Source organism: Rhincodon typus, chromosome 2, assembly GCF_021869965.1.
Source record: "Rhincodon typus isolate 14 chromosome 2, sRhiTyp1.1, whole genome shotgun sequence".
NCBI lineage: Eukaryota > Metazoa > Chordata > Chondrichthyes > Orectolobiformes > Rhincodontidae > Rhincodon > Rhincodon typus.
In genome coordinates, this window is record NC_063333.1 from 134,377,393 (window position 1) to 134,404,165 (window position 26,773).

At 40.9% G+C, this 26,773-nt stretch overlaps 1 protein-coding gene across 5 annotated transcripts in view; it reads left to right on the forward strand.

Moving 5' to 3' along the window:
• fhod3b (formin homology 2 domain containing 3b) overlaps positions 1 to 26,773 on the forward strand; it is a 607,059-nt gene that overhangs the window by 273,690 nt on the left and 306,596 nt on the right. For all 5 annotated transcript variants that reach the window (XM_048611383.1, XM_048611368.1, XM_048611373.1 and 2 more), the window contains exon 5: positions 24,480 to 24,547. In XM_048611383.1, the coding sequence (XP_048467340.1) occupies positions 24,480 to 24,547 (68 nt within the window). The remainder of the gene's footprint in view (positions 1 to 24,479; positions 24,548 to 26,773) is intronic.

Consider the following 26,773-nt stretch of genomic DNA (forward strand, 5'->3'; position numbering starts at 1 on the left):
CCAGGCCTACTGTATGAACTATAATTGGGCTTTTAACAGGGCCCTAGGAGGTTGAGGTGCTCCCCACCAACAGCTATTGGTCTCAGCTGAGATCAGAACCTCTTTGTTGCTCAGCAGTGCCACCAGGTAGGTTACTGCCAGTATTACACCCAACTCTGCACCCTGTTCACTGATAGACCCAGATATAGGTGATTTGGTGAGGGGAAGTGGTTCTTGGTGAATTCCGCTGACCTCCCTTGCCGATGGTGGGACTCTTGACCAGTTATTGAGTGCCTTTCAATGAAGCAGCCCGCTTAGCCCACAAGCAACACTGAAAGGGTTTACATTATTTTTTAAAGGTTTTAATGGTGAGCTGGAGAATGCCAACTGTGACAGGATGAGTCCTTTTAAGTAGGCACTTACAGATCTCAGTCAATGAGTGTCAGCCGTCTGTGGGCTTTTCTGCCACAGATTTGACAAGAACAAAGGCAGGAATGTTGTGGAGCTGCCCCTTGCCTTCACTGGTATCTCTAATTTAAATGACCTTTGCCACCAAACTCACCATGGGGCAAGGGTTTTAAATTTCACAAATTACATGCCTATTCCTGATAATTTTTACAACTGGTGTGGTGCCAGTGAGGATAATTTTTTTGGCCCTGGATGATGCCCTGGGCTGGATGCCACTTTTGTGTGCTGCTGGATTTAGCTTATGGAAAGAACTGAAATGTAGGAGCAATGAAAGTGTTTTCTTTTAAACGTAACAATCTGAAATATTTTTGATAGACCCCACTGCAAAACTAACTGAGACGGCGAGAATCGAGCAGCTTTCCTCAATCTAGAGCCAGTTCTAAATTTATTAAGAATGGAAGTTCTTTCATCTGCAGTTATTGGTCAAGATTCGTTGTAGAACAGTCACCTAAATGCAGTAATCAATACTATTAATGTTATTTTTACAGCAATTTCTATTCTCCGGTACCAAACCAGTAGGAATTCTCTAGTAGCCACGATTTCTGTTGGTTCTTTTAAGTGTCACTTTTCTCCCTGTCAATTTGTGGTGCACAATTCACTTTATAAAAATCCTGACAGCTTTGTTTTCAGTCTTTAAATCATTCCACACATAGTAGTAGCCATGTTAGCCTCTGATTGGGAATTACAACTGGTATCTTTGTTTTACTGGCACTGTCCATTCAGGTCTATGCTAATTACCACAGACTTTTACTGTATTTTGCATCTTTATCAGTGTTCTGTTGTCTTCGGCTGTGTTTCCAATAATTAAGACCATGCTGCCCTGGTATGTCGACCTAAGGATGGAATTTTATGCTGCTAATTTGAGAATTACCATCCAAATTTATAATCGGCAAAATACATTTTTGATTTAGTAAGTAGTTATGTTTCTGCTGTCTCTCAATTTGTCCATTGAATAAATTTTCAACATAAATAGTTTGGTTGCAGGGGGAGAAGTGGTGGTGAGGGATACTTCAACTTTTTTTTTACCATGACTGGTTCTGCTTATTGAATTAAAGCATGAAATAAGAAAGATGACAATTATTCTGTTTGGTCAGGGCAGGGATGGATTTTCATTCTGAAGTATAGCACATACAATATAAAATGCTTTTGAAATTTCAGCAGTTTATTTTGATTTTTCTAATAATAAAAAGCCTGATGACATGCCGTTTAAGTCAGGCTGTAAACTTGTAAAATGGCATCAGTCACCACATTACATTGAGTTTTTGCAAGACAGCTATTACTTTTTAATTTAGTCACCTGCAGTATAGGGAAGATTGTTCTAATTTTAATGTTAGACACTAAGTCATCAGCTTTGTATGATGAACTTTGAACATTGAACTAGAAAACAATGAGTGAAATAGGTGTTGGCAATTGTTGCTATGCTTCTTTCTTATAAAGTTTGTCAAGAGGAAATAAAAGACTTTTCCATTAATTGCCAGCATTATGCAACCTCGGTTGGTTTGGCATGGATCAAGTATTGGGGGAAACCTCCTTTTTATGACCAAAGATTGCACGTTACATCTTATCTCAGCAGAGATTCCCATAGAAATTAGGGTATATATTTCCTCTTCTCATGCCAGCAACCTGTGTGACTTCTGAAGTTCCCAATAGACTGATGAGTGTTGGATTTGTAATCATTAGAAGTGGGTGAACCAACCAGCCACTGTTAACGCAGTCTTGTAGCCACCCAAAAAAGAGGTAGGCATTCTTCCAACCGGCAGAACTCAGACCTGAGATGTTAAAACTTGGGTCTTTGGAATGAACTATGTAACCTTTTTGATGGCCTGTTACTGACTAACACTGATCTTGCATTACAACCGAGAACAACCCTAGGTATATGAAGACATTGGCATGATTTAGTAGCTGTAGCATAGAAATAAATGACAACTGCTCCACCATGACGTGTTTTGGATTATTTAAGCATTAATGTGCTGTTAATTTGGACACTCATCTATTTGAGGAGATGGTTATTATAAACTTTCCCAATCATACCTTGGGACAGATTGCCAGAATCTTTGTAAACACGCTTTATTGATTATGATCCACGGTATAAAATGCAGCGAAATATGCTCCAGCACGGTTGTCACTCAAAAATTAAATGAAAGAATTTTGCCAGATTGTGATTACCTAATTTTCGAGATGCTTTTTTGTTGGACATTTAATACAGTTACAACAACTTTGCCACAAGTTTTTAACATAACTTCACCGCATAAGAGGCCAGCTAGATTTGACATTGGCTGCCAGTGATTATAACAGAATTGGATTTGGTTACAGCAAATAATTGCCCTAACTACATTCTCCTCAAAGTTTTTGAGGACTGATTAATGGCTCAACTCATCGAAGAAAGATGTTCTATTCTCCACTTCACATATGAAAGTTTAATTTTAGAGAGCTACCTGCTTTGCAAAATACTTAACACTGAAAATACAGGAAATACACAGCAGGCCAAACAGCATCTGTGAAGAAAAACAAAATTAATAATTCATGTCAATTAGAACAGCAGCTGCAGTATTTTGATTTGTTAACCAGAAAGTGAAAGCTGAGCTGGAATGAAAATCTTTTTTTGAAGTTTAATGAAGTGACTTAGTCAGTATGCAAGACCAATTTGTAACTGAAAACCCCAATTAGGAAAAGCATTTTCTTTTTGCAGAATGCTAAACATTGAAGAATTGAAGTCTGCTTCTAAGTAGATGATCTATTATTGCAGAAATGTTAACTAATCCAACTACATGGATGAAGTATAACATGTCAGTAATTTTGACTGAAGTAGTTTTACAGTAACATTCAATGCAGTACTATAGGAACCGGTATTACAGGATTTTACACTCTGTGAATGACCCCTGTGCAATTTTACACAATGCATTTTAAAGGCTTACATAATCCAGCTCCTTTTGTAGCCTTATGCATATTAGGAATGAAGTGAATGTGATCAAAATGGTTTTTAAGTGTGGAATATGAGCATCTAAGAGGCAAAATTCAGTTTGTTTTTCATAGATTTTACAGTCATCTTGACTACATTAAATCCTACCACCATGTTTATGTGGGCAATTTCGACCTAGTGTGGGAAGTGGTATTGTACTGAGCTGGACTATGAATTTCTCCTTTTGTGTTAAGGGATACTAAACATTCGTAAAAGACAACAATAGAACGTTGAGTGGGTGATATAGAAATTGGTTGCTGGGAAGACTACTACTCGGCTCAGGACAGTTTTGGTTTGAGCTCGGCTGACAAGGCTGCTTCTGAGTACCACAAAATCTATATGCCGTAAAATGTTTCCTTGTGGGAAATCAGGATTGCAGTAGCAGTACTGACTGTTCTAGAGCTTGGACAAAAGCAGCCTGGAATATGATCATCATTGCTGACTGGAGAGTGATGGTCAGGACTTCGTGAAAATTTAGGTTCATGAACTCTGAGACAGTAATGGCTGCCGTGGAATACTGACTGAATTGTACCAACTGTGCTCCCTCTAACAGTCCGCTGCACGCGCTCTGTTTTCTTATTGAGGGGTTGTCACTATTTTCAATTGGGGTCACAAGTGAGAAGAGATTTGGGAATCGCTGGAGGGAGAAAGAGAATAGCATGATGGTTGTGTCACTGGACGAGTAATCCAGGGGCCGAAGCTAATGCCGTCCATGGCAACCAATGAAGTTATAAATTCAATTCTCAAATAAATCTGAAATTGAAAACTAGTCTCAATATTACTGGTAGACAGGATAGTGAAGAAGTCGTTTGGTTTGCTTGCCTTTGTTGGTCAATGCGTTGAGTGTAGGAGTTGGGAGATCATGTTGTGGCTATACAGGTTAGGCCACTTCTGGAGTCCTGCATTCAATTCTAGTGTCTGTTATAGGAAAGATGTTGTGAAACCTAAAAGGGTTCAGAAAAGGTTTATAAGGCTGTCGCCAGGCTTGGAGGGTTCGAGCTATAAGGAGATGCTGCATCGGCTGGAGCTATTTTCCCTGGAGCATCGGAGGCTGAGGGCTGACCTTGTAGAGGTTTATAAAATCACGAAGGGCCTGGATGAGGTGAATAGACAAGGTTTCTTTCCCAGGGTAGGGGAGTCCAAAACTAGAGGCTGTAGGTTTAAAGTGAGAAGGGAAAGATATAAAAGGGACCTGAGGGGCAACTTTTTCAAGCAGAGGGTGGTGAGTGTATGGAATGAGCTGCCAGAGGAGGTGGGTGGAGACTGGTACAATAATAACATTTAAATGGCACCTGGATGGGTATACGAATAGGAAGGGTTGAAGGATATGGGCCAAATGCTGGCAAATGGGACTAGATTAGTTTAGAATATCTGGTTGGCATGAATGATTTGGACCCAAGGGTTTGTTTCCATGCTGTAAATCTTGTGACTTTATGGTGCCATTGAACTACCATTTGATAAGTGTTTTAAAACTAACCTCATGTGTTAATACCTTTTTATAGGTTAGGAAATTTGCTGTTCTTACCTGGTTTGCTCTTCCTGTGACTCCAGACCACACAGTAATGTGGTTGACACATAAGTGCCCTCTGAAGTGGCCCAGTAAACTACTCTGTGAAATGAAGCGTGAGTAACAAATGCTGACACTGCCAGTGAGGCCCGCAACCATTCAAAGAATTTTTAAAAAGAGTTGTATAGTCCTTCTCAAGATTTCACAAAACTGCAAAGCCGTATACCCCAATGAAATCCTGTTTTGGAATACAAATTTCTCTACAAGTCTCTACAATGCACCTGTTAACAGTAAACTTGACGAATATTTTCCATTCCAGGATTTTTCTGCAGATATATTAACATAAATGCTCCAAGTAGTGAACCATCACATAATTCAATTTGGCAAACGTTTCAGATTTTTTTCTAATTACTATGAAGTACTGTTTCAAGCTCTGTCAGTCTCCCTACACCTGCAGGACATGCTGGTTTGAAAGGCTGTTTCACAGTATTCTCATTTAATTTAGCTTAATCCAACTTAATTTCATGAAGGATTCTTCTGTGGTCTGTCCAATTGGAAACTGTTGCTTAGCCTCAGGCCTCATATTTGCCAGCACAATGGTTAACTCTTTTTGATTCAAACCCCCAAAATGCTTGTGATGTTTACCAGTGCGGTTCTTCACTTGCTGTGTCCTGTGAGAATTTTCTTTTTTGAAAGTGATCCATGCCAAGCAGCTTGAGGCTTCAGTTATCAAGCCACAAGCCAATTATTTCAAGAATTTTATTAACACTTAGACTGCCCAAAGTTGGCTTTTCCCCAAGTCCGTCAAAAGCAAAGACTTGGAAATTTAATCTGATCACAATGTGGATTTAATTGCCTTTTTTTTTGTTTTGTTTTAGTGCTTTACATGTCTGACTAGAGCATTTTTCAGCCAGTGTTTTAAACTTGCATGATGCTGATGGAGCTAGCCTGACTAGAGATGTTGGTGGGCATTGGAGAAAAAAAAACAAAACCACATGGCTTTTAGTTTTGACCAATTGCTCAAGCCACAGAATAACTACAGTGAAGTCGGGTAGAATCAATGTTTGGGGAGGAATGAGCTCAGTGCATTCTATGCTCGTTTGGAACACAAGGTCAGTGAAATGATGCCACCCTCCCCCAAGAGCTTCGGGTACACCTGTCCGACAGTCACCGCCCCAGACGTCAGATCAGCCGCCTTGAGAGTGAACCCACAGAAAGTGACTGGCCCGGATGGAATCCCTGACTGCGCTCAAATCCTGTGCGGACCATCGTTAACCTCCCCTTATTATAATGTGAGGGTCCCGTCTGCTTCAGGAAGACTACTATCATCCCGGTGCCAAAGAAAAATAAGGCAATGTGCCTTAATTACTACCGCCCAGTGACTCTGTTATCCATCATTATGAAGTGCCTTGAGAAGTTAGTCATGGCACACATCAACTCTAGCCTTGATCCACTACAATTCACTTACTGTCATAATAAGTCCATGGCAGATGCCATCTCCCTGGCCCTATGCTCATCCCTGGAATATCTGGATAACCAGGACACCCACGTCAGACTCCTATTTATTAATTTTTAGTTCCGCCCTCAACACCATCATTCCCATCAAACTCCTCTCAACTCGAATCCTTGGACTCTGCTTCTGCTTCTGCTTCTGCAACTGGATCCTTGACTTCCTGACCCACAGACTGCAATCAGTAAGCACGCATCACCACAACTTGACAATAATCCCTAACATTGGTGCCCCACAAGGCTGCGTACTCAGCCACTTACTGTACTCCTTGTACGCTCATGACTGTGTGGCCAAATTCAGTGCAAACTCGATTTACAAATTTGCTGATGACACCAGTAGAGTAGGTCAGATCTCCAAACAGCGATGAGACAACAGACAGGAAAGAGAGAGACCGCTTAGTGGCATGGTCTAAAGACGACAATCCCTCCCTCAGTGTCAGCAAAACAAAGGAACTGGCCTTCGATTTCAGGAAGTGGGGTGGAGGACACACCCCTGTCTGTATCAGTGATGCCGAGGTGGGAGGTGGTTGAGACTTTCAAGTTCCTAGGAGTAAATAATCACCAACAATCTGTCCTGGTACACCCACGTCAACATTGAGAGTAAGAAAGCACACTAACACCTCTACTTCCTCAGAAGGCTGAAGAAATTCAGTAAATTCACAATGACTTTATCAACTTTTACAGATGTACCATAGAAAGCATTGCACCCTGGTATGGCAACTGCTTGGCCCAAGACTGAAAAAGATTCAGAGTTGTGAATGTAACCCAATCCACCATGAAAACCAGCCTTCCTTCCATTTGACTCTCTCTATACTTCCTGCTGCCTCGGGAAAGCAGCCAACATAGTCAAAGATCCCTCCCAGTTATACTCTCCTCCACCCTCTTCCGACAGGCAGAAGGCACAAGTTTGAAAATGTACCAACCGATTCAAGAACAGCCTCTTCCCTACTGTTATCAGACTTATGAACAGACCTCTCATAGTTCCTTGGAAGTGGTGATGCAGGTAGACAGGATAGTGAAGGCATTTGGTATGCTTGCCTTTGTTGGTCATTGCATTCACTGTTGGAGTTGGGAGGTCATATTGCAGATGTACAAGACATTGGTTCAGCCACTTGTGGAGTATCGCGTACAATTCTGGTCTCCCTGCTATATGAAGGATGTTGTGAAACTAGAAAGGGTTCAGAAGAGATTTATGGGGATGTTGCCAGGGTTTGAGCTATAGGGAGAGGCTGAATAGGCTGGGGCTATTTTCCTTGGAGTGTTGGAAGCTGAGGTTTGACTGAGTAAATTCATAAGAGACATGGATAGGGTAAATAGACAAGGTCTTTTCCCCGTGGTGGGGGGAATCCAAAACTAAAGGACATAGGTGAGAGGGGAAAGATTTAAAAGGGACCTGAGGCCAACGTTTTCACACCGGTGGTGGGTGTATGGAATGAGCTGCCAGAGGAAGTGATGGAATTTGGTATCATTACAATATTTAAAAGGCATTTGGATAGATATATAAATAGGAAGAGTTTAGAGGAATGTGGGCCAAATGCTGGCAAATGGGACTAGATTTATATCGGGTATCTGGTCGGCATGGATAAGTTGGACTGAAGGGTCTGTTTCTGTGCTGTATATCTGAGTCTGTAAGTCTATATTAAAGTTGATCTTTCTTTGCACCTTCTCGATAGCTGTGACACTATATTCTGCATTCTGTTCTATTATCCTAATGTAATTATGTAAGGTGTGATTTGTCTGGTTAGCACACACAGCAATACTTTTCACTATCTTGGTACATGTGACAATAATAAATTAAATCAAAACCTTTAGTGATTGGATGTCGGATAGCAGTTAGTTAGGTAGCTGTTGGTGAGGCTGTATAATGTCAAAGGCACTGGTTCAACACCTGTACTGTTATGTGATAACTCATGGAACCCTTCTTCCTTACCTTGTCCCATTCCTGATGTGGAGTTGTGCCCCTCAAGCAATATGAAACATTTGTTTCTCTCCCTAAAATGAGAGATCTCTCCCTAATGTCTGAGTCCTATGTGGGCTGTGACTGATTTTACCTCCTGAAAGTGTTAAATCAAACCCAACTAGCAGTACTGACCCATTCAGTAATCTCAAGAACAGATCAGAAGTCCATATTTTACGAACCTGCTTTTATTTTAGCTTTGGAAAAGAGCAGAATGTACACTGATCTAAATGACTAATCAAAAGCTTGACAATTGGGAGCTGAATTAGGTAACAAAAGGGCTCGTGTGGCAGTGGAAATGTCCTTATCTCTGGACCAGGAGGTCCAGTTTGAAGTCCCAACCATGCTGGATAGTGTGTCACAACATATCTGAATAGGTTGATTAAAATTTTGAGCCAGGCTAAAATGGAACTCGTAGCATTTCTTCTCCTCCTTTCCTCTCCCTCCCTTTCTAACCCACCTCCAACTCTTCTTTCTTGCCACCAATGTGGCCTGTTATCTCAGTTGCTAATACAGCCATTTCTTAGTCAGAAGTCATGATTCAAATCTCCCCCTAGGTCTTGAGCACATACTTTAAGCTCAGACTCCACTCAAGCACAGAAGTGCTTCACTTTTGGAGGTTCTGTCCTATTGAAAAGATGCTTCTAATTCACTTGGATGATAAATGGCATCATTTGAGAGAGCAAGAAGTTTGTTTGGTGTCTTGGCTCAATATCTACCAATGCCATTTTTCCTTTAAAATAAGGATGATTAGCTAGTTATTCCTTAATTGCCATTGTGATTATGTATTAAGCAAATTAAGCTGCCACACTTAGCCCACATAAAGAAATCAGTGCATTTCAAAATGACACATTTTATTCAAAGTCCTTGAGATTTGAGATGTGTTGGCACTTGATGCAAGTCCAGATCTGTCTTTGCCACTGTAATGGTTGGAACAAGCACTGGGTGGATCTCACTGACTGAGATTCTTGATTGTGGTTGTTAACCTGGGCAAATCAGGGAGCCCTGGCTGACAGATATAAATAGGATATTCAGAAGGTCTCCGAGATGGCAAGAACCACAGATGCTGGAGTCGGAGTTGATACAGTGTGGAGCTGGAGGAACATAGTAGGTCAGGCAGCATCAGAGAAGCAGGAAAATCGATGTTTCAGGTCAGGATCCTTCAAGTCCTGATGAAGGGTCCTGACTTGAAACGTCGACTCTCCTGCTCTTCTGATGCTGCCTGACCTGCTGTGTTCCTCCAGCTCCACACTATATTGACTTATTCAGAAGGACTCCTCAGTCTAAGGAATGGCATTAAGATGCTTGATCAGAGCCCACGAGCTGCACACATGTAAATAAAGGGTGACTTGGTGACAGCATACCGGCCTCTCTGCAATTATTTCACCCACCTTACCTCTCCAGGAGAAAGCTCCAAAATGATGTCCTTTTACCTCCAAAAGAGATTGAGAAACTCAAAGAAATTTAGCTCTTGGCTACATCTCCTCGGTCTGTCACCTCCATAAGTGCCTTCCATAAGCAAACACTTCAACTCTGATCTTTGAATGATGGACTGGGTTGTATATAGCTTTTTGGGAATAAAAGGCTTAATGGAACATTTCTTTTGGTCTATGATTGTTTTTTTTTCTTTATATTGTGATGAGAGATTTGTTTAATGAGGTATTTGAAGTTTTTTTGCTTCACATTAGTATTTTGTCAGAGGAAGATTTTCAGATAACATTCTGTCAACATGCTGCATGAGATTAGAGATAATTTTCTTTGCTACTGTGATGGATGGGTTGAAAAAGGGACCTTTTGACTCCGATGATAGGTTTTTAAACAAAACTATCCAAGAACAGCGAGGAGGACACTGAAGATTGATATGTCTGGTTTCAAGTTATAAGATCTTTATACTGTGCATTTTGTATGAAGCTGTCAGAAGGCCAAGACACTTTTTTTTAATTTAAAAAAATCCCAAGACTATATGGGATTTATGTTCTGTTTTTTTTTGTCATCTTGGCTGAACATAGAGTTATTCCAAGACATCAGCTGTGAAAATGCAAAGCCTGACCACCAAATAAGGCTTGTATTTCTAATGCTGATCAGGCATATATTCTGTCATTTATCTCCTGTCTGCTCAGTGAGCTTTGCTCTATAAAGTCTGGTAACACCCCATTCATAAAGATTTCCTGTTTCCTTCATTTGTGATGAGAAATCATTGACGTTGCCTACCTGGTAATTTGATGGGGGAGAAAAAGCAGGATTGATGAGGTTTTTAGAAAATGTTTCTTCCAGTCATTCACCTTATCTGCTTTACACGTTGGCAAATTTCCTTCTTAGTAAGTTCATTTACTTCTTGCCCTTGCATGTGCCTGGCAGATGCAGTTAAATTTGAACCAATTAGATTCCAGGATATCTAATTCACGCAGGACTTGAGATGTGAAAGGATGCTTCAAGGCCTATCAAAGCAGGGTGCCCAGTACCCTGAAAGCATTGTAGCCTTGTATGCAGGTTATTATAATGAGTCAAAAACCATACGAGCATGTCCATATATGGAGGGATTAGGAGAATACGCTCAAAGCCTGTTGTCTCTTCGAATATTTCACCGACCTGGGTTTTGCTGTAATAGTAATTGTAAGGGTATTTGAGCACAGGGCTTATTAATGACAACAACCTCTGGTATCAAAACGTATACAATAAAGTACTGAAGTCCAGAAATGACTCTGATACCCTTTCGCCTCCAGAGTTCACTGTTTAATTCCTCGGCAAGAGACTTGGCATGGAAATCGTGAACTGGGGGCATTCTGATTTCTAGTGCCTTACTATTGCTTCCCCTGTAAACAGATGCCACACATTCCTTTTAAAGGGAATTGCACTGGAATACTGGAAACATCCACTGAGTTTGCTAGGTCTCTGAGAACAGATGTGAGCAGGATGGATGGAAAACTGTTCATTCACTGCTGACTGTGAAATCTGAGGCGATGGGCAGAATCTCCATAGCTCCTGATTGAATATGCTGGGAAAATTGGGCGAGATGTTGAGTGAGGTCTTTTTTCCTGTAGCAGAGATGGAGGGACGTGTGAGAAAATGGTGGAACTTGGTCTGGCAGACTGGAGAATGCATTGATGTACCTGTGGCATTGCTAGGTGTCCCTCCAGATGGTTGATAATAGTGACCTGGGTGGCAACCTCAGGGTATGGTGTCGTGACCTCCTTTACCAGTCCTGGGGGAAGAGGGCATCCCCCCTCTTCAGCCTCCATCCCTCAATCTCTGTCTGCAGAACAACTCACCAAATGCCCCTTATCTACCATGTCTGGAGCAAATGTCACACGTTGTGTAGGGTAGCTCTGGACTGCCAGCACTTGAACAGATGCAAAACAGCCTTTTAAATCTGAGATAGTAAGAACTGCTGATGCTGGAGTCAGTGATAAATGTGGAGCTGGAGGAACACAGCAGCTCAGGCAGCATCAGAGGCAAAGGAAAGTTGACGTTTTGGGTCGGGACCCTTCTTCAGAAATGGGGGAGGGGGGAGGGAGCTCTGAAATAAACAGAGGAGGGGTGGGACTGGGGAAGGTAGGTGGGATAGTGATGGTGATAGGTGAGTGCAGGTAGGCAGTCGTGGGGATTGGTCACTGAGGTGGGAGGAGCAGATAGGTGGGAGAGAAGATGGATAGGTTGTGTCAGGTCAAGGAGTTGGGGATGAGGAGGAGGGTTGGACGTGGGATGAGTCTGGGGGTGGGGAGATTTTGAAACTGGTAAAGTCCACATTGAGACCATCGGGCTGTAGGTTCCTGAGGCGGAATATGAGGTGTTGCTCCTTCAGTTTGCAGGTGGCGTCATTGTGACACTGGAGGAGGCCCAGGATGGACAGGTTGTGTCAGGGAGTGGGAGGGGGAGTTGAAATTGTTTGCAACTGGAAGAAATCTGACCCTAATGCCAAGGAATGCAGAACTTCCAACAATGGTGAGTAGTTCTGCCTACAGGGAATGGGAGGATCCTGTCAACATCAGCCAAGAGAGTGCTTTTAGGAATGTAGCACCAAGGTAGTGAGGCAAGTTTTGAACGATAGTGAGAAGACTTTTCACAGAGAAACCCTCTGTGAAACTTAACAAAAATAACACTTGACCAAAGTCTAGAAAATTTTGAATAGAGAAGATAGAAAAGGCCTGTTTTACTTGCAGAGGTCAATTGCCTGGGGCACAGATGTAAGATGATTGGCAGAAAAATTAGAGAGGATGTGAGGAAAAATCTTTTTGTCCAGAGGGTTTGGGTGTGTGGAATCTGCTGTCTTGGTGGTTGAGGTTAAAATCCTTAACGCGTAAGAAATGCTTTAACCCAAGGACAAAGTACAGGAAAGTAGGATTAGAATGGGGGTCTAGTTTATTCAGTCTGTGCAAACATGATGGGCTGAATGGCTCCTTTCTTTATGGTTCTATGAAGCCGCATTAGTTTTATTTAAGAAACACATTAATGTTTTCTTTAAACCTCAGCAGACTATCTTAAACAGCACAACAAGACCAAGAATGTTATGACATATAATCCTGAATCATACATTTTAAAATTGTGTTCTGAATTCACCTTTCTGACTATGTGGGAGCCTTTTTACTGACCACATTGTGGGATGAGTTGTTTCTTTGCATTGTACCAGGAAACAGAAGAGGCAGATTGTGTTTTGGTGGTCTTGTTGTTTAGTTGGCCTGCTTATTCTCCAACTCTGTGCTACAAGCCATGTGTGAGGGAATTGTGTTATGATTTATTGCAAAATACTATTGTGCTGAGGTAGGGTTTGTTATTGGCAGAGTAATACACATGGCCTACTAATAGACTTGATATTGGTTCTACAATCCAGAATTAGATCTGTGTGTTTTAAAGGTCAGGCAGGTGTGCATTATAAAAGGAATGAGGACAAAATACAATACAGTGATTTATAATTCGCATTAATCCAGCTGCATTGTGTGTGGATGTGAAAATGTTTCATTTTCATAAATTGAGCAATTTTAAGACTTTTTATGGTGTGCTTTTGCTGTGAAGGACCCTAATCCCAAACAGTCCAGTTTAAACCAAATAGATGGTACCTTTTGGTTTTTCCACATCAAAGTCAGGAATCCTGATGAAATAGAAATACTTATTACCAGGAGTGGGTGTTTCTGTTGTTGATGTACCAGCTGCGAAACAATAGTTTGGTATATCACTACAGCTAGTGTGGTACTTTGCTGCTAATTCTTTGCACTAAAGACTGCCTCTAGGTATGCAAATGAGTACAAGCCCATATAATGCTGTAGAGTATTTAGCAAGAGATGGTAAGAACTGCCGATACTGGAGTCAGAGACAACACAGTGTGGAGCTGGAGGAACACAGCAGGCCAGGCAGCGTCAGAGGAGCAGGAAAGCAGATGTTTCAGGTTGGGACCCTTCTTAAACCCTACCTCAGCACAATAGTATTTTGCAATAAATCATAACACAATTCCCTCACACATAGCTTGTAGCACCGAGTTGGAGAATAAGCAGGCCAACTAAATGACAAGACCACCAAAACACAATCTGCCTCTTCTGTTTCCTCATACAATGCAAAGAAACAACTCATCCCACAATGTGGTCAGTAAAAGGGCTCCCGGATAGTTAGAAGGGTAAATTCAGAACACAATGGTATTTAGCAAGCTTTGGAACAATTAGTCTGCTGATCTAAATCCAAAAGACCTCAAAGTACGAAGGAACTGGGGACAATGCAATAAAGATTTGTCCAAACCAGCTGAAAGGCTTTCAAACCAACGTCGTGAGAAACAAAAACAAATAGCTTGAAAAGCTCAGCAGGTCTAGAGCATCTGTGGAGAGAAACCAAAGTTAATGTTTCAGGTCCAGTGACCCTTCACAATATTATTTATATGTTTAACAGCCAGGGCTTTGGCTGCCATCATGTATGTTCAGTGGATTGTTCACCTTTCCCTTTCCCTTTCCCCACCCAATGTTCTTGCATACGGTTTGTATTCTGGACATGGACTAGGTAAATTCTCTCTGCCTACTGTAACTGCACTTCTCTTTGTACAAAGGCCTTTGTATTGTGGCAAATAAATGGTATTTCATTTCAAATTGGCTGTAAAATGTTTGTGTTCAGTGAATATAACTTTTAACTCCATAACAAACAACACCAAAAAGCAATTGGTATCAACCTAGATGAAGGGCCAAGAGAAAGAAATGGAATTAAAGCAGGATTGTTGTTTCAGCTAACCTGTTTGGACAAGTTATGACGACATTTCAAGGCACTTGGGACAAGATACTGGTCGTCCTAGCTCAGAGGTAGGGACACTACCGTTGCATCATAAGGCTGAGAGTACAGGGCTATAACCTTAGCAAGCCCATGAATTTGTAGTTTGGAGAGCTGGGGTCTTGCATTACTACTCAATTGAGAAATCCCTTCTCAGGGGTTCGTGCATCATTTAATCCCAAAGTCATTTGTGATTTGAGGCTAACACAATTAAATTTGGATAAAATTAAAAGCTGTAACATTTCTAGTGGGTTAATAAAAGTTGATGAGAAGAGTCTCGATGTTGTCGCCTGGCAGAGCCTCTTTCTGTCTCTCGTTAAGATGACTTTTCTCCCCCCAGACTGGCATATGGGCTGTCCTACAACTCAAAGACACTAGGTAGCCTGGATCACTTTAAAAAGTCTTTGCTGCACTGCATTCCGAAAGCCGTGCATGACCTGGATAGATTGATTTGAATCTAGCTATCTTCTCCGTTATCAATAGCATTTTGTTGTTGACATACAGGTAAAGCTATGCAGCCTATTAAAAGGAAAACTCCGTGCAGATTCGACACATGTCCCTGCTCCACATATGCTTTATAATGTAACAGTTTTGAATAATGTGAAGAGAACTTCGTTCATCAATTGACTGGGTTGTGCAAACCTGGTGCCCTAAAAGCAGCAGCAATGAAGCGCAAGTTGAAAACGTCCTCCTCTCTAATTTTTAGAAAGGAAATCAGGAATTTACATTTCCATGACTGAGTGCCCATCAAATTCCACAGAGCTTGGCAGGTCTAGACAGTCTTGATTCAGAGTGCAGTAAATATTTACCCAAATGCTTCACAATAATTGTATTGGCTACTATGCCATGTGGGGATTCACAGTCTGCAACAGTTTTTAAGTGGATGTGACTGGCAAACTTTAGACCAGATTTAACTTTTCTCTCCAGAGATGAGGCATGCAATGTATCTCCCTTCACCTCCACCCACTTTGTTTGAGAAGTTAAGTATAACACAGTAATCATGTTTTAAGAAAATAAATCATTTTCACTCTGCGGTGTCATAGTCTGTTTTCTTTATTGTAGACAGACCTGGCAATGTAATTCTATATCAACAGATAGCGCAGAATTACTGAGGCATGTTTTTGGAGTTGATATTTTTAGCTTTCCAGTAGCACCAGGAAAGCTGGGCTCCATCTTTAGTGAACCTAGTTCAAGTTCACAAAGTTAAAGGTCAAATTGTTAAACTGTTTGAATTTTATTTTGAAAAGGTAGTAGTGTTCTTGAAAGTGCTACCTCCTAAAACATCCGGTTTCATATTGTGTCTGTTCACTTAATTACAGAATCTGATTCAAAGCACAAATTATCTGACAATTTCCCATTTAACTGACACAGAACCACTGTGCTATGTTTAAATAATTTGAACAGTGTTAAGTGATTCTGATGCCTGCTCAGTCTGGCTGTCTGCGATCTCTGTGTACAGCAACTCTTTAAACATCCTGGGTTTTTGCCAGCTAGCAGAAAACAAAATTACTTGAAGTCTACAAAAGGTAGTTTTAGCAAGAGTTGCCCTGCCCTTCAATTCTATACACAAAGTAAGGGATATGTAGCAAGGCTAAGTTGGAAGGTGGATAATTGGACCAGATTCTGATTCTAATGTTGCACTTTCTCATCCCTCTATTTTGTGGCTTTCTTAAAAAAGCACTTTTAATTATTAACCATTATTTGGTTTCCTTAAATTGGCACAAAGCAGTCTATTTATAAATTGCATTATGTCTCAAAAGTTATACTCCAAATTGTTGGAAGGGAGGAAGGGAAGAAGGAAAGCATGTGAATCAGCAATGGCACTGTTCAAGTAACACTTGGCGGAGTAACTGGTACGTGAACACAATGTAGAATGATGGTGTATGTCAATAATAACTGTTTTATTTGCACTGAGAAGATCCGTTTCTGTCCCTGCCTCATTCACCTTTTATTGTCTGCCCAGAACCCAATCGGTTCTGTTCGTCTTAGACACCCCAGAAAGATATTTCACCAATTCTGAGAACGGAATTCCCTGTGAAAAGGGTTGGTGAATCAATCCAGAATCTTTGTGTTTTAACAGCACCTCTGTGCTATCATATTTTAAATTCAGTTGCAGGATGCAAGTGTCACTGTCTGGGGCCAGTATTTATTGCTTGTCTGTAGTTGCCCTTGAGAAGGTGATAGCTGCTTTTTTTTTTGAACTATAGCAGCCATTTACTTTACGTAGACCTACTTTGCCACGAGGAAGGGAATTTCAGGATTTTGACCCACTGACACTCTAAGCAGTGATTCTACCCAACAACCTTCCCTCCTTTAAAGCAAAAGTATCTCTTTCTTCCTCTCACCTTTGCCAAAGTAGTAAATGCATCCAATAGTGCCAATTTAACCATACCATGTATTTTTCAACTTGTAGTCTGCATTCAGCAACTGTCATGTAACATATACACAAATATTACAATGCAATAAAACAGTGCATTATTTTTGAGTAAAACACTCTTACTGTCATTTGACAAGACCACACACACATTCTGTTCGTGTAAAATTTGGACTGTACAAAATCTCTCCATTTTGTTTGAAATGTCTTGGTTTTCAATAGAGATAAATATTTCTTCCACACTGCTGCATTTTTAGCAGTTTGCTGATAGTCCAGTCATTCATAAAAAGACTGGGGGAGCTGATGGTATAGCTATAATGTCACTAGACAAAGAATCAGGGGGTCCAAGTTAATGCTGTGGGGACACTTGCTTAAATCTATGACAGCTGAGTGAATCTGAATTCATTTGATAAGAAAACCAATATTCCAAAAACAAACTTTCTGAAATAAGTTATTTCCCAGTTGCTTCAGCACGACGAGATATCGGTTTAATGTTATCGAAGTTTTCAGTGAACAGTAGAGATAGTATGACTTGCTCTATTCTCCGACTTTCTCTCCCATCCAATCCACTTCTCTCTGATGGGAGGTCACACTCCTAATGTTAGCCCATTCACACTTGCATTCACATATAGGAACTTGAAAGACAAAGCTCCATGTGGCTTCCTCCTTTGAAGATGGGACGAAAATCAGTTGGAGTCAGTGGGAGTGAACTACATGCTTAATGTGGAAGTGGAGAACCATCTGGTGATTTGGATTGTTTTAGATTAATTTAGAATGTCTGGTTGGTATGGACGAGATGGACCGAAGAGTCTGTTTCTGTGCTGTATAGCTCTATGATTCTAACCAGAAGAAGGTTCTACTTGTTAGTTGCAGTGATTTGAATGTTGAGGAACAAATGGATTAGCTTCTACTTACCCCTTAAAGATGCTATATAATACAGGAGATACGCTGTCAATCCTGGTCACCAGGCTGCTGTATTTTGAGCTGTCTCCCAGCTGTTTGTGGTCTTGCATTTCAGTTTGACTGAACAAAAGTCAAACTGAAATGCAAGACCCCAAACAGCTGGGAGACCGCTCAAACCTGGCAGGCATACAGCAGCCTGGTGAACAGGATTGACAGTGTATCTCCTTTTTATTTGATTGCGGTTATTTTAAAAGCTTCCATCTGCATCAGGTGCAGTTAATTCAGAGTTTGCTCCAGAAAGGCCTAATTGCAAAAAGGAAGCATTAGGATTACCTCTGGGCTTTATCTTTGTTGCCAACTTGGCAGTAACTTAGAAAACTATATTAACAATCTAGTAATGGCCTGCATATTGGTGATTTTTATTTTTTGTTTCCATCTTCAAAGGGGGATGCCATGTTGAGCTTTATCATTCATGTTCCCATGTTCCTTAAGGCAGCAGCGTGCTTATTAGTAAAGGGCAGCACATCAAACCTGCAAAAAATGACATCCTGTCTTTTGACATTAGAAGGCAGGTAAACAGAAGGACTAATAAGTAATGGCCCAGTATCAAGGGAAACACCTTCTCCCACATGGTTGATTGTGCAGGGATCAGTAAAGAAATAGAGCAGCAACTAAACCGTTCCAATGCAGCTGCCTGCTCAGAAATAAACCCAAATGTTGACGTTGACCCGTAAAAACTAGGAATGGCACTGCAATTGCAGAGAAACGTATGATTTATCTCGTGGACAACCTCTCTGTTTATATCTAACACAAGCTCTGGGGAAGGGTCACCAGACCCAAAACGTTAACTCTGATCTTTTATTTCACAGATGCTGCCAGACCTGCTGAGCTTTTCCAACAACTTCTGTTTTTGTTCCTGATTTACGGCATCCACAGTTCTTGTGGTTTTTGTGAGGTTATCCCATCTCCCCGCTACCAGGGCAGCATGGGTGGCACAGTGGTTAGCACTGCTGCCTCACAGTGCCAGGGACCCGGGTTCAATTCCAACCTCTGGCGACTGTCTGTGTGGAGTTTGCACATTCTCTCCGTGTCTGCCTGGGTTTCCTCCGAGTGCTCCGGTTTCCTCCCACAGTCACAAAAATGTGCAGGGTAGGTGGATTGGCCATGCTAAATTGCCCGTATTGTTCAGGGATTTGTATATTTAGGTGGGTTATAGGTGGATGGGCTCGGGTGGGTGCTCTGACAGTCGGTGTGGACTTGTCGGGCCAAAGGACCTGTTTTCACACTGTAGGGATTCTATGATTTTTATTATAGTGCATAGCAGGATGACGGTGGAGTGAGTTTAGAAATTGCTGAAATTGTTTATTTTCTCACTGGGAGGAATGAGGTGTCTTTTATTTTCTGCCACCCCCTAAGGTGTGCTTATTTGAATATTGCAGCTTTTCAAGTGTAAGCATTACTGCAACATTTTAAATTAAATAAAACTCATCACTTCCATTAATTCTCCGTCTTGTTTCCAAACCCTGATACTTGCTTTGATTTAGTGACAGGAGGATAGTTGAATAATTGACACAAGGGAGCGTCCTCCTCATCTCAAGTAGTGTGCACTTAAGTTTATTTTCTCCAAGATGAATATAAACAATAGCTCAGCATACACCCGTAAGTCCTCCTCTAGCAAGTTTAAGTTGATATGGGCCCAAGGTGAGTGTATGGAGTTAGGGCATAGATTAGTCATAATCTTATTGAATGGCAGAGCAGACTAAGGGGCTGAATGGCCTATTCCTATATTCGTAGATATTCAAGATATAATTTGGTGACTACTGCAGAGTGTCAATCCACTGCCTGGAAACCAGCAGCAATCCCGTCATAGCCAATTTTGGGAAGATCAAATGGTATTAAATCCTGATGGGGCACTGACCTTCCTGTCATTGGGCTCCTCAGTTCCACTGAGCAAATTTGTTGGTGTGAGACAGATGTCCCATTTCTGAAAACCAATGGCTGATTAGAGATGGGTAGGTCTCCGGTCCCAGAAGAAGCCCAGGCAGAGATCAGTAAGGGAGGCCATGAGGTGAGCTCAGTGACCCCACTTGTTGATGGGCCTCCGTGTGAAAGCTCCAACAAGGAGTTGGTGGAGGGGAGTTAGAGTTTAGTCAGGTACTTGTCTTCAAACCTTCGCTAGTCATTGCCTCTTGTATGTGTTTCCATTGGGTGTGGGCTGCCCAAATTGAAGGGACAAACTGCCACTCCCTCCTCCATGCCCCCTTTCCCATCCTGTCCAGGCCTCCAGCATATCTGGCAGAGTTTGCCTGTGTGTCAACACCCCTGCCAATTGTGACTTAAATACCAGCAATAATTCAATGTGGTCCTGCAGTGGAGTTGGCATCTGGGAGGGCCAAGCCAAACATGTGCCCTCCCCATCTCCAGACAGCATTCAATTCCACTCCGAATGGTTTACAATTGAGAAAAGTGCTGCAGACAATGTAATTTTTCAGGCTGGCTATGTTTGGCTAAACCCTGAGACAGGGTACTTTGAAGCTTCTACATTGTTTACATTTTCCACAAAAGTAGGAATTATACGGGCCAGAATATATCCAAAGTTGTTAGGGTGAATGAACAATGAGTGAAATTGAGTGCATCATGCAATGCTGATTGATAGCATATGCCATCATGACAGATTTGATTTAGTTTGTGGCTTGCTTTAGTATATTGCTGTACCAATATAAAACCTCAGACGAAGCTTCTCCTGTGATTATAATACAAATCCACAAATACACAAGATTCTGGGGTCCAGGATTCTAAATCTTCTCCAGAATCTGAACAGCACACAACAGATGTTAATATGCTGCCAACTGACATTTAATTTGATCTATTGTTTACAGGCTGAAATATACCACCCAGCTGTTCAATCCCAAGGTTGAGTCCTCATGTTTGAACATTGACTTTTTGGGTCACCTCTTCATTATAGAATTTGAAATTTAGTATGCTGTGTTTCTAACAGCATTGTGGAAAATTTTTAATGTTACAACAGTGACTGAGTCAGTAATTCAGAAACTTTAATTCGTTGTAAAACTGAAGTCACAAGATCATGTTATAAATGTAAGTCCGTCTGCCTTTTCTAAGTTACAATACTCTTTCCTGGTAGATGGTCACCCAAAAGAGACCATTGAGTGACTTCATCTCTTGTACATTTGAACTTCCATGTGTACCTGTTTAAATATCTGACTGAGAAATTAAATATAACTGACACAAGGTAATATAATGAGCCGCATATTGTATCCTATTAAATGTTATTGTTCAGTGTGTTTTTGTGATTTATTTATTTTATAGATGTTAAAGTTTCATGGTCTTTTATTCAGAATCAAATTTCTTGTGAATTTAATATTCCAGGTTTGTCACATGCAATTGTACGAAGATTTTACTGCTTCTTGCAGTTTAGTACTTTAGCTGCGCATGAAAATATTTACAGTGAAACAAATTTCTCGTGGGGTCCCAAACATTGGGAATGGCACCAAATCTTTGGGTAGATGCATAAAGAATGTTTCTGCCACGGATGAACATTGGACTAGGAGTCACAGATTCAGAATTAGGGCTTTCCCATTTGAGACCAAGACAGAGAGGACTTTTTTTTAATCTGAGAGTCTTCAGAATACCGTACCTCCCAGAACAATAGAGGCTGCATCACTGACAATATTCAAGGCAAGTAGACTGATGTTTAATTTACAAAGAAGTTGAGAGTTACAGTAGGGTGTCAGGCAGGAACGTGGAGTTGAGGCCATAATTAGATTAGCCATGATCTTACTGAATGGCACAGCTCTTATATCCACCCTAACATTGAAAAGGTTAGTTTCTTAGTTTTCGAACACCATTCACAGCCAGTTGTGACAGGACTGCAGTGTTGATCTGATGCTTTTGTTGTGCAAACGTATTGCTCTGTCAATGCAGTCCTGTGTTATAGCTTCACCAAGTTGTATCTCATTTCCAGGTCTACTTTGTGCTGCACCTGGTATATTTTCTTACTATCTCTTCGTTCAACCAGTAATGATCCTCCAGCTTGAGGGTGGTGAATGAGTGAGAGAGATGTCAGACCATGAGGTTACAGGTTGTGTGCAATAAAATTTTGGTGCTGCTGTTGGCTCATAGTAGTTCCGTGGATGTCCCATTTTGAGATGCTTGATCTATCCTGAATGTATTCCATTTAGAATGGAATACAGTGCTTCATAAGCTGGAGGGTGTCCTTAATTTGAAACAGAGGGCTCATTATTGCAAGGTCCTTGATGTGGTCTGTCCTACACATGCATGAGATGTGCATTTGCAGCAGGTAGATTGTTGGCCAATGTAGATCTGTCTTGAAGTGGTTCCACCACTGCTTGCCTTTAGGCCTAGTCAGGCAGGGCACAACCAGCTGAATCTTTTGTTGTGTTACACTGCCACTCAGTGATTAATATTAAATATATCTGTGCCTTTCCTATCTGAAGTGCTTCTTCCAAGCAATATTCAACATACATGAGCTACAGGAGGGAGGTGGTAATCAGCAGGAGACTTAACTTGTTGCCAAATTTCCAACTGGCATCATGTGACTTCATAGTTGACATTGAGGACTCCCAGAGATTCTATCCTGACCCTGACTGTGTGTGTGTGTGTGTGTGTGTGTGTGTGTGTGTGTGTGTGTGTGTATACGTACACCACTGTGGCAACATTACAGTAAGCTGTTTTTTTTTCTGATGAGACAAGGCAGGCCCTGGGACAGTGATAGAAGTCTGGGGTGTTGTCTGAAAATCATATTCTCAGAATAATACTTTGTTAGGTTGGTGTTTTGAGTTTGTGCAGAAATGCTCCCAATTTTGTCAGTCTGACATTTTTTCATGGTTTTTTTTTTTAAAAATGATTTGTTACAATTGAGTAGCTTTGTAGACCATTTTTGAGGGCAATTAAAAGTCTGTTAGGTTTGTTTGGGACTGATGTCACATAGATAAAACTGGCTAGGATAGCCAATGCCCTTCCTAAAAGGGCTTTGGTGAACTAGATTGTTTTTGTGTCGTGATCTTATGCTTTTGTGGCCATGATTACTGATGCTCACTCATTTCAGATATATCTAATTAACTTCATATAAGGTCCTCATCTGCCTTGGTGTTTCTCAGTATTGTAATGTCCAACACGAGATTGATTGACTGACGGTTATCCATAGAAAGGTGTATCTTAATGAAGTTTCTTAAGGGTTTTCCTAGCTGTCTGGTGATGAGATCTGCCCCTGTTGGTGCAGGGACCAAATATGCGTTCATTGTCATTAAGCTGATGTTTTAATTTGGGATAGGGGTCTGCGTCAAATTGCAGGCAATGATACATAGCCACCTATTCACTTATCAGCATACAGAGAAGATAAATATAGGAAAAAAATCACTGCACTGAGGTCACAGACCCATTTTGATGACGGAAGTAACAGTGTGGCAGACAGCATTGGGTTGAAATGAAAACTACAACTGCTTGCTTCAATTAGTAACAGTGACTTTCATTACTTGGAGTCTCTGAATGCTAATGTGATTACTACAGGATTGCAAATACCTTCAGGCGATGTGTTTAAATTGACAGGATTTAACTTGTCATTTGAGCTGATTTTTTTTTACTTAAAAAATATAGATCACAATAACTAAAATGAGATGTTATTACAGCAATAATCTTTGTGATCTTACTTGGAAGGTTAAGCAAGGTGAATAAGATTCCTTGGCACTGTCAGATTCTCTTAATTATTCCCACTTCATTTTTATCTCGTGGAGTGGGGAAGAAGAAGCTGGCCAGTCTCAAAATGTTAATTTCTAAGTAGAAGCAGCTACCTTTTGTAGGAAGATTTCATAATGTTAATAAATGCATTTTTCCAAAGATTTGCTTTGATATAATTGTTTGTTTCCCTGAACAATCTGTTGTGCCTCTGAGTGGAAAGTTACACTGTAAATTATTTAAATAAAAACCCTCATCCATTCTCCACATTTGACAGTTGTAAATATTGTCAAATATTTACGGTTGTCTTGAGGAAAGGCATTGCTGGTCAGTGGTTCACAGGCAGGTACAGTTTAATGTTCTTAATAACAATGTTCTTTGTGACTTTGCAAATAAAACAGTGAAGGTTTTGACTCCCAAGATGTAGCATCATCTCTCTTATAACAATTTTTAAGCATTTGTATCGAAGGATTGTAATTATCTGTGGCATGGAATGAATTTTGTGCGGGGAGAAAAGCCTTGTGTGATGGCTTTATGAAGCAAATGGCTGCTGATTAAATCCAAAAATGATAGATATTAGCTTTCAGTTAATTTGGGATCATCTAGTCAGGCACAGACTAATACAAATATTTTCTGGTGAAGGGAACATGGTAGCTTTCGTCTTTTGGATTGATGCTTCAACCAGGAATGTGGCCTTTGTGGATGTTACGCTGGAGGAATGTTAGCCAGTCAAACTGCGGCTTTAACCTTTGATTTGTCATTCACCTTCTCAGATTTTGATATTAATAGAGTTTTTTTTAGTTGTTTTGCTTAACCTGTAGCCAGTGTTTTGCTTTTTTTAAAAAAGCTCTTTTCTTTGTGTTTTGTGCAGAGAAACTCTACAATTCTTGTGGCCGGGAGCTGAGAAGAGCCCTGTTTTCACTCAAGCAGATCTTCCAGGTTGGTACTGATGGTTGCCTCACTTTCTTGAAAAAAAAAATGTGCTTTATTTCCCACTTTGTGGTCAGTTGTCACCCTGAGACGTTTAGAAGTGAAAATCTCAAATTCAGTCTCTGGTTCCTGTGAATTTGACTGGTCTGCGTGCAGGCAACATTCTTATTAATTTCACCACTAAATTAACAAAGAGATGAATTGGCCAAGGTTCCTTTCTCCTTCCTTCCTTCTTCTTCTTGCTATCTCATGGCTGTAAATGGAAAATGCATGTGGCTGGATGCCTGGTCAGAGCAGCACGAGGCTTTGGTTGTGAATCTGCCTGTTGGTGTTTGATGCTTAGGCCTGCATGCAATGATTACAATTTTGATCAAATCCAGAACATTATCACTGCCTGTGCAGCTCTATGAGAGAAAGAGTTCATGTCTTTAGGACGGGGGAAAAAAGTTGTCAGTGGGGTGACTTGGAAAGAGAGGAGGAGAGTCTGAACGTCTGGCATATGACTAATTTCATAAAGATACAAAGACCAGACTAATAAAGCAAGACAACTTACAAGGAACCGTATCAAGATGAGTTAAATTATAGTGTATCTCTAGGGCTTTTAATGTAGGCTATGTGCCAGCAAAATGAAAGTTACTTGTTGATGTGCCAAAATGAAAGAGCAATTATGCAGGAAGTATTGGTATCGTATAATTAAGAGCTGAGTGACATTGTGATTAGCGGATAAGAAAGTGTACACAGCTGAAGTGAGTGATGACCTTGAAAGAAAGGATATTACACCCAGGAGCAGGCTCTGCTTTAGTTCCAAACAGGGACTGTCTAACCTCAAAATTAGTGTACCTACTATTCTAGAATGTGACTTCTTTCCTAAACTTTGAGTCTCCATGTTTAGTGATTTCATTTCATTTTCTACCATCGATCTTGTTGTACATGACTGGAGATGGTGGTGTCATGATAATATCCAATGGACTTGCAATCCAGAGACCCAAGCTAATACTGTAGGGACGTGGGTTCAAATGTCATCCGTTAATAATTGGGGAGCATAAAAACTAGCCTCGGTAATGGTGGCCACTGTTGGAAAAGCCCATTGGATTCATTAATATCCTTTTTTTAAAGGAAGAAAGTCTGCCAGCCTTATCTGATCTGGTGAACATGCCTCAGTCCCACAGAGATGTGTTTGATTGTTAACTGCCCTCTGAAATAGTATGGAAAGCTATTTAGTTCAAGGGCATTTAGGAGTGAGCAACAAATGCTGGTCCTGCTTCCCCCCACCCCCCATGAAAGAATAAAGAAAACATTGACCCCTGATCTGAGCTACTCAGCATGACAGCCCCTAGCAGATGAGATTAGCCTGAATGCTGATGACGGCAATTGCATTTGGCCCATCTTCATTCAAAGACTGTGTAATATACGAGCTACTATTCTGTGCCAGCTTTGCCTTTAAACATAAAAACAGTGGGATTGACACACACAGTTGATGAGTGGAAATTCTTTCCTAGCTGCAATCCATTCATGCTTCAATTGCTGCATGTAATATTCACTTTGAATAACCCTGCTATTTTCAGCTCTAGTTTGCATGCTACAAACTGGCTGACATGTATTTGTGCCCACAAGATGTTCTTGATGTAAATGTTTTAACAGTTGCTACCTTCATTCATGTTTTACCTTTCAGAACTTTGTTGTGCCAGCCTTTCTGTAATGGTTGGATGAAAACAAGAGTTTTCAGCTAGGGGGAGGTAACGGCCTAGTGGTATTATCGCTGGACTGTTAATCCAGAAACCCGGATAACATTCTGGGGACCTGGGTTTGAATCCTACCATGACAGATGGTGGAATTTGAATTCAATAAATACGGGAATTAAGAATCGAATGATGACCATGAATCCAATGAGGTCGACTCTTAAAAACTGCCCTCAGGCCAATTATTGGTGGGCAATAAATGCTGCCGAGCAGCAATGCCCTCATCCTGTGAATGAATAAAGGGATAAAAAAATTCCTTGATTTCATGTCAGCCTATCTCCATAACATTCAATTAGAGAATAACTTTTCAAGTGAGTGCCCTTTTCGAGGGATCAGACAGATGCAGAAATTTAAAATAAAAGGACAAATCGAAAGAAATGAGTATTTAAGATTTTTCTTTTGGTTAAGAATTTTAATTATTGAGCAAAATACAGGTGTTTGAAGCAGTAGCAAAGCTTGTGCTGCTGACCCAATGGCATGAGGGGAAAAATATACA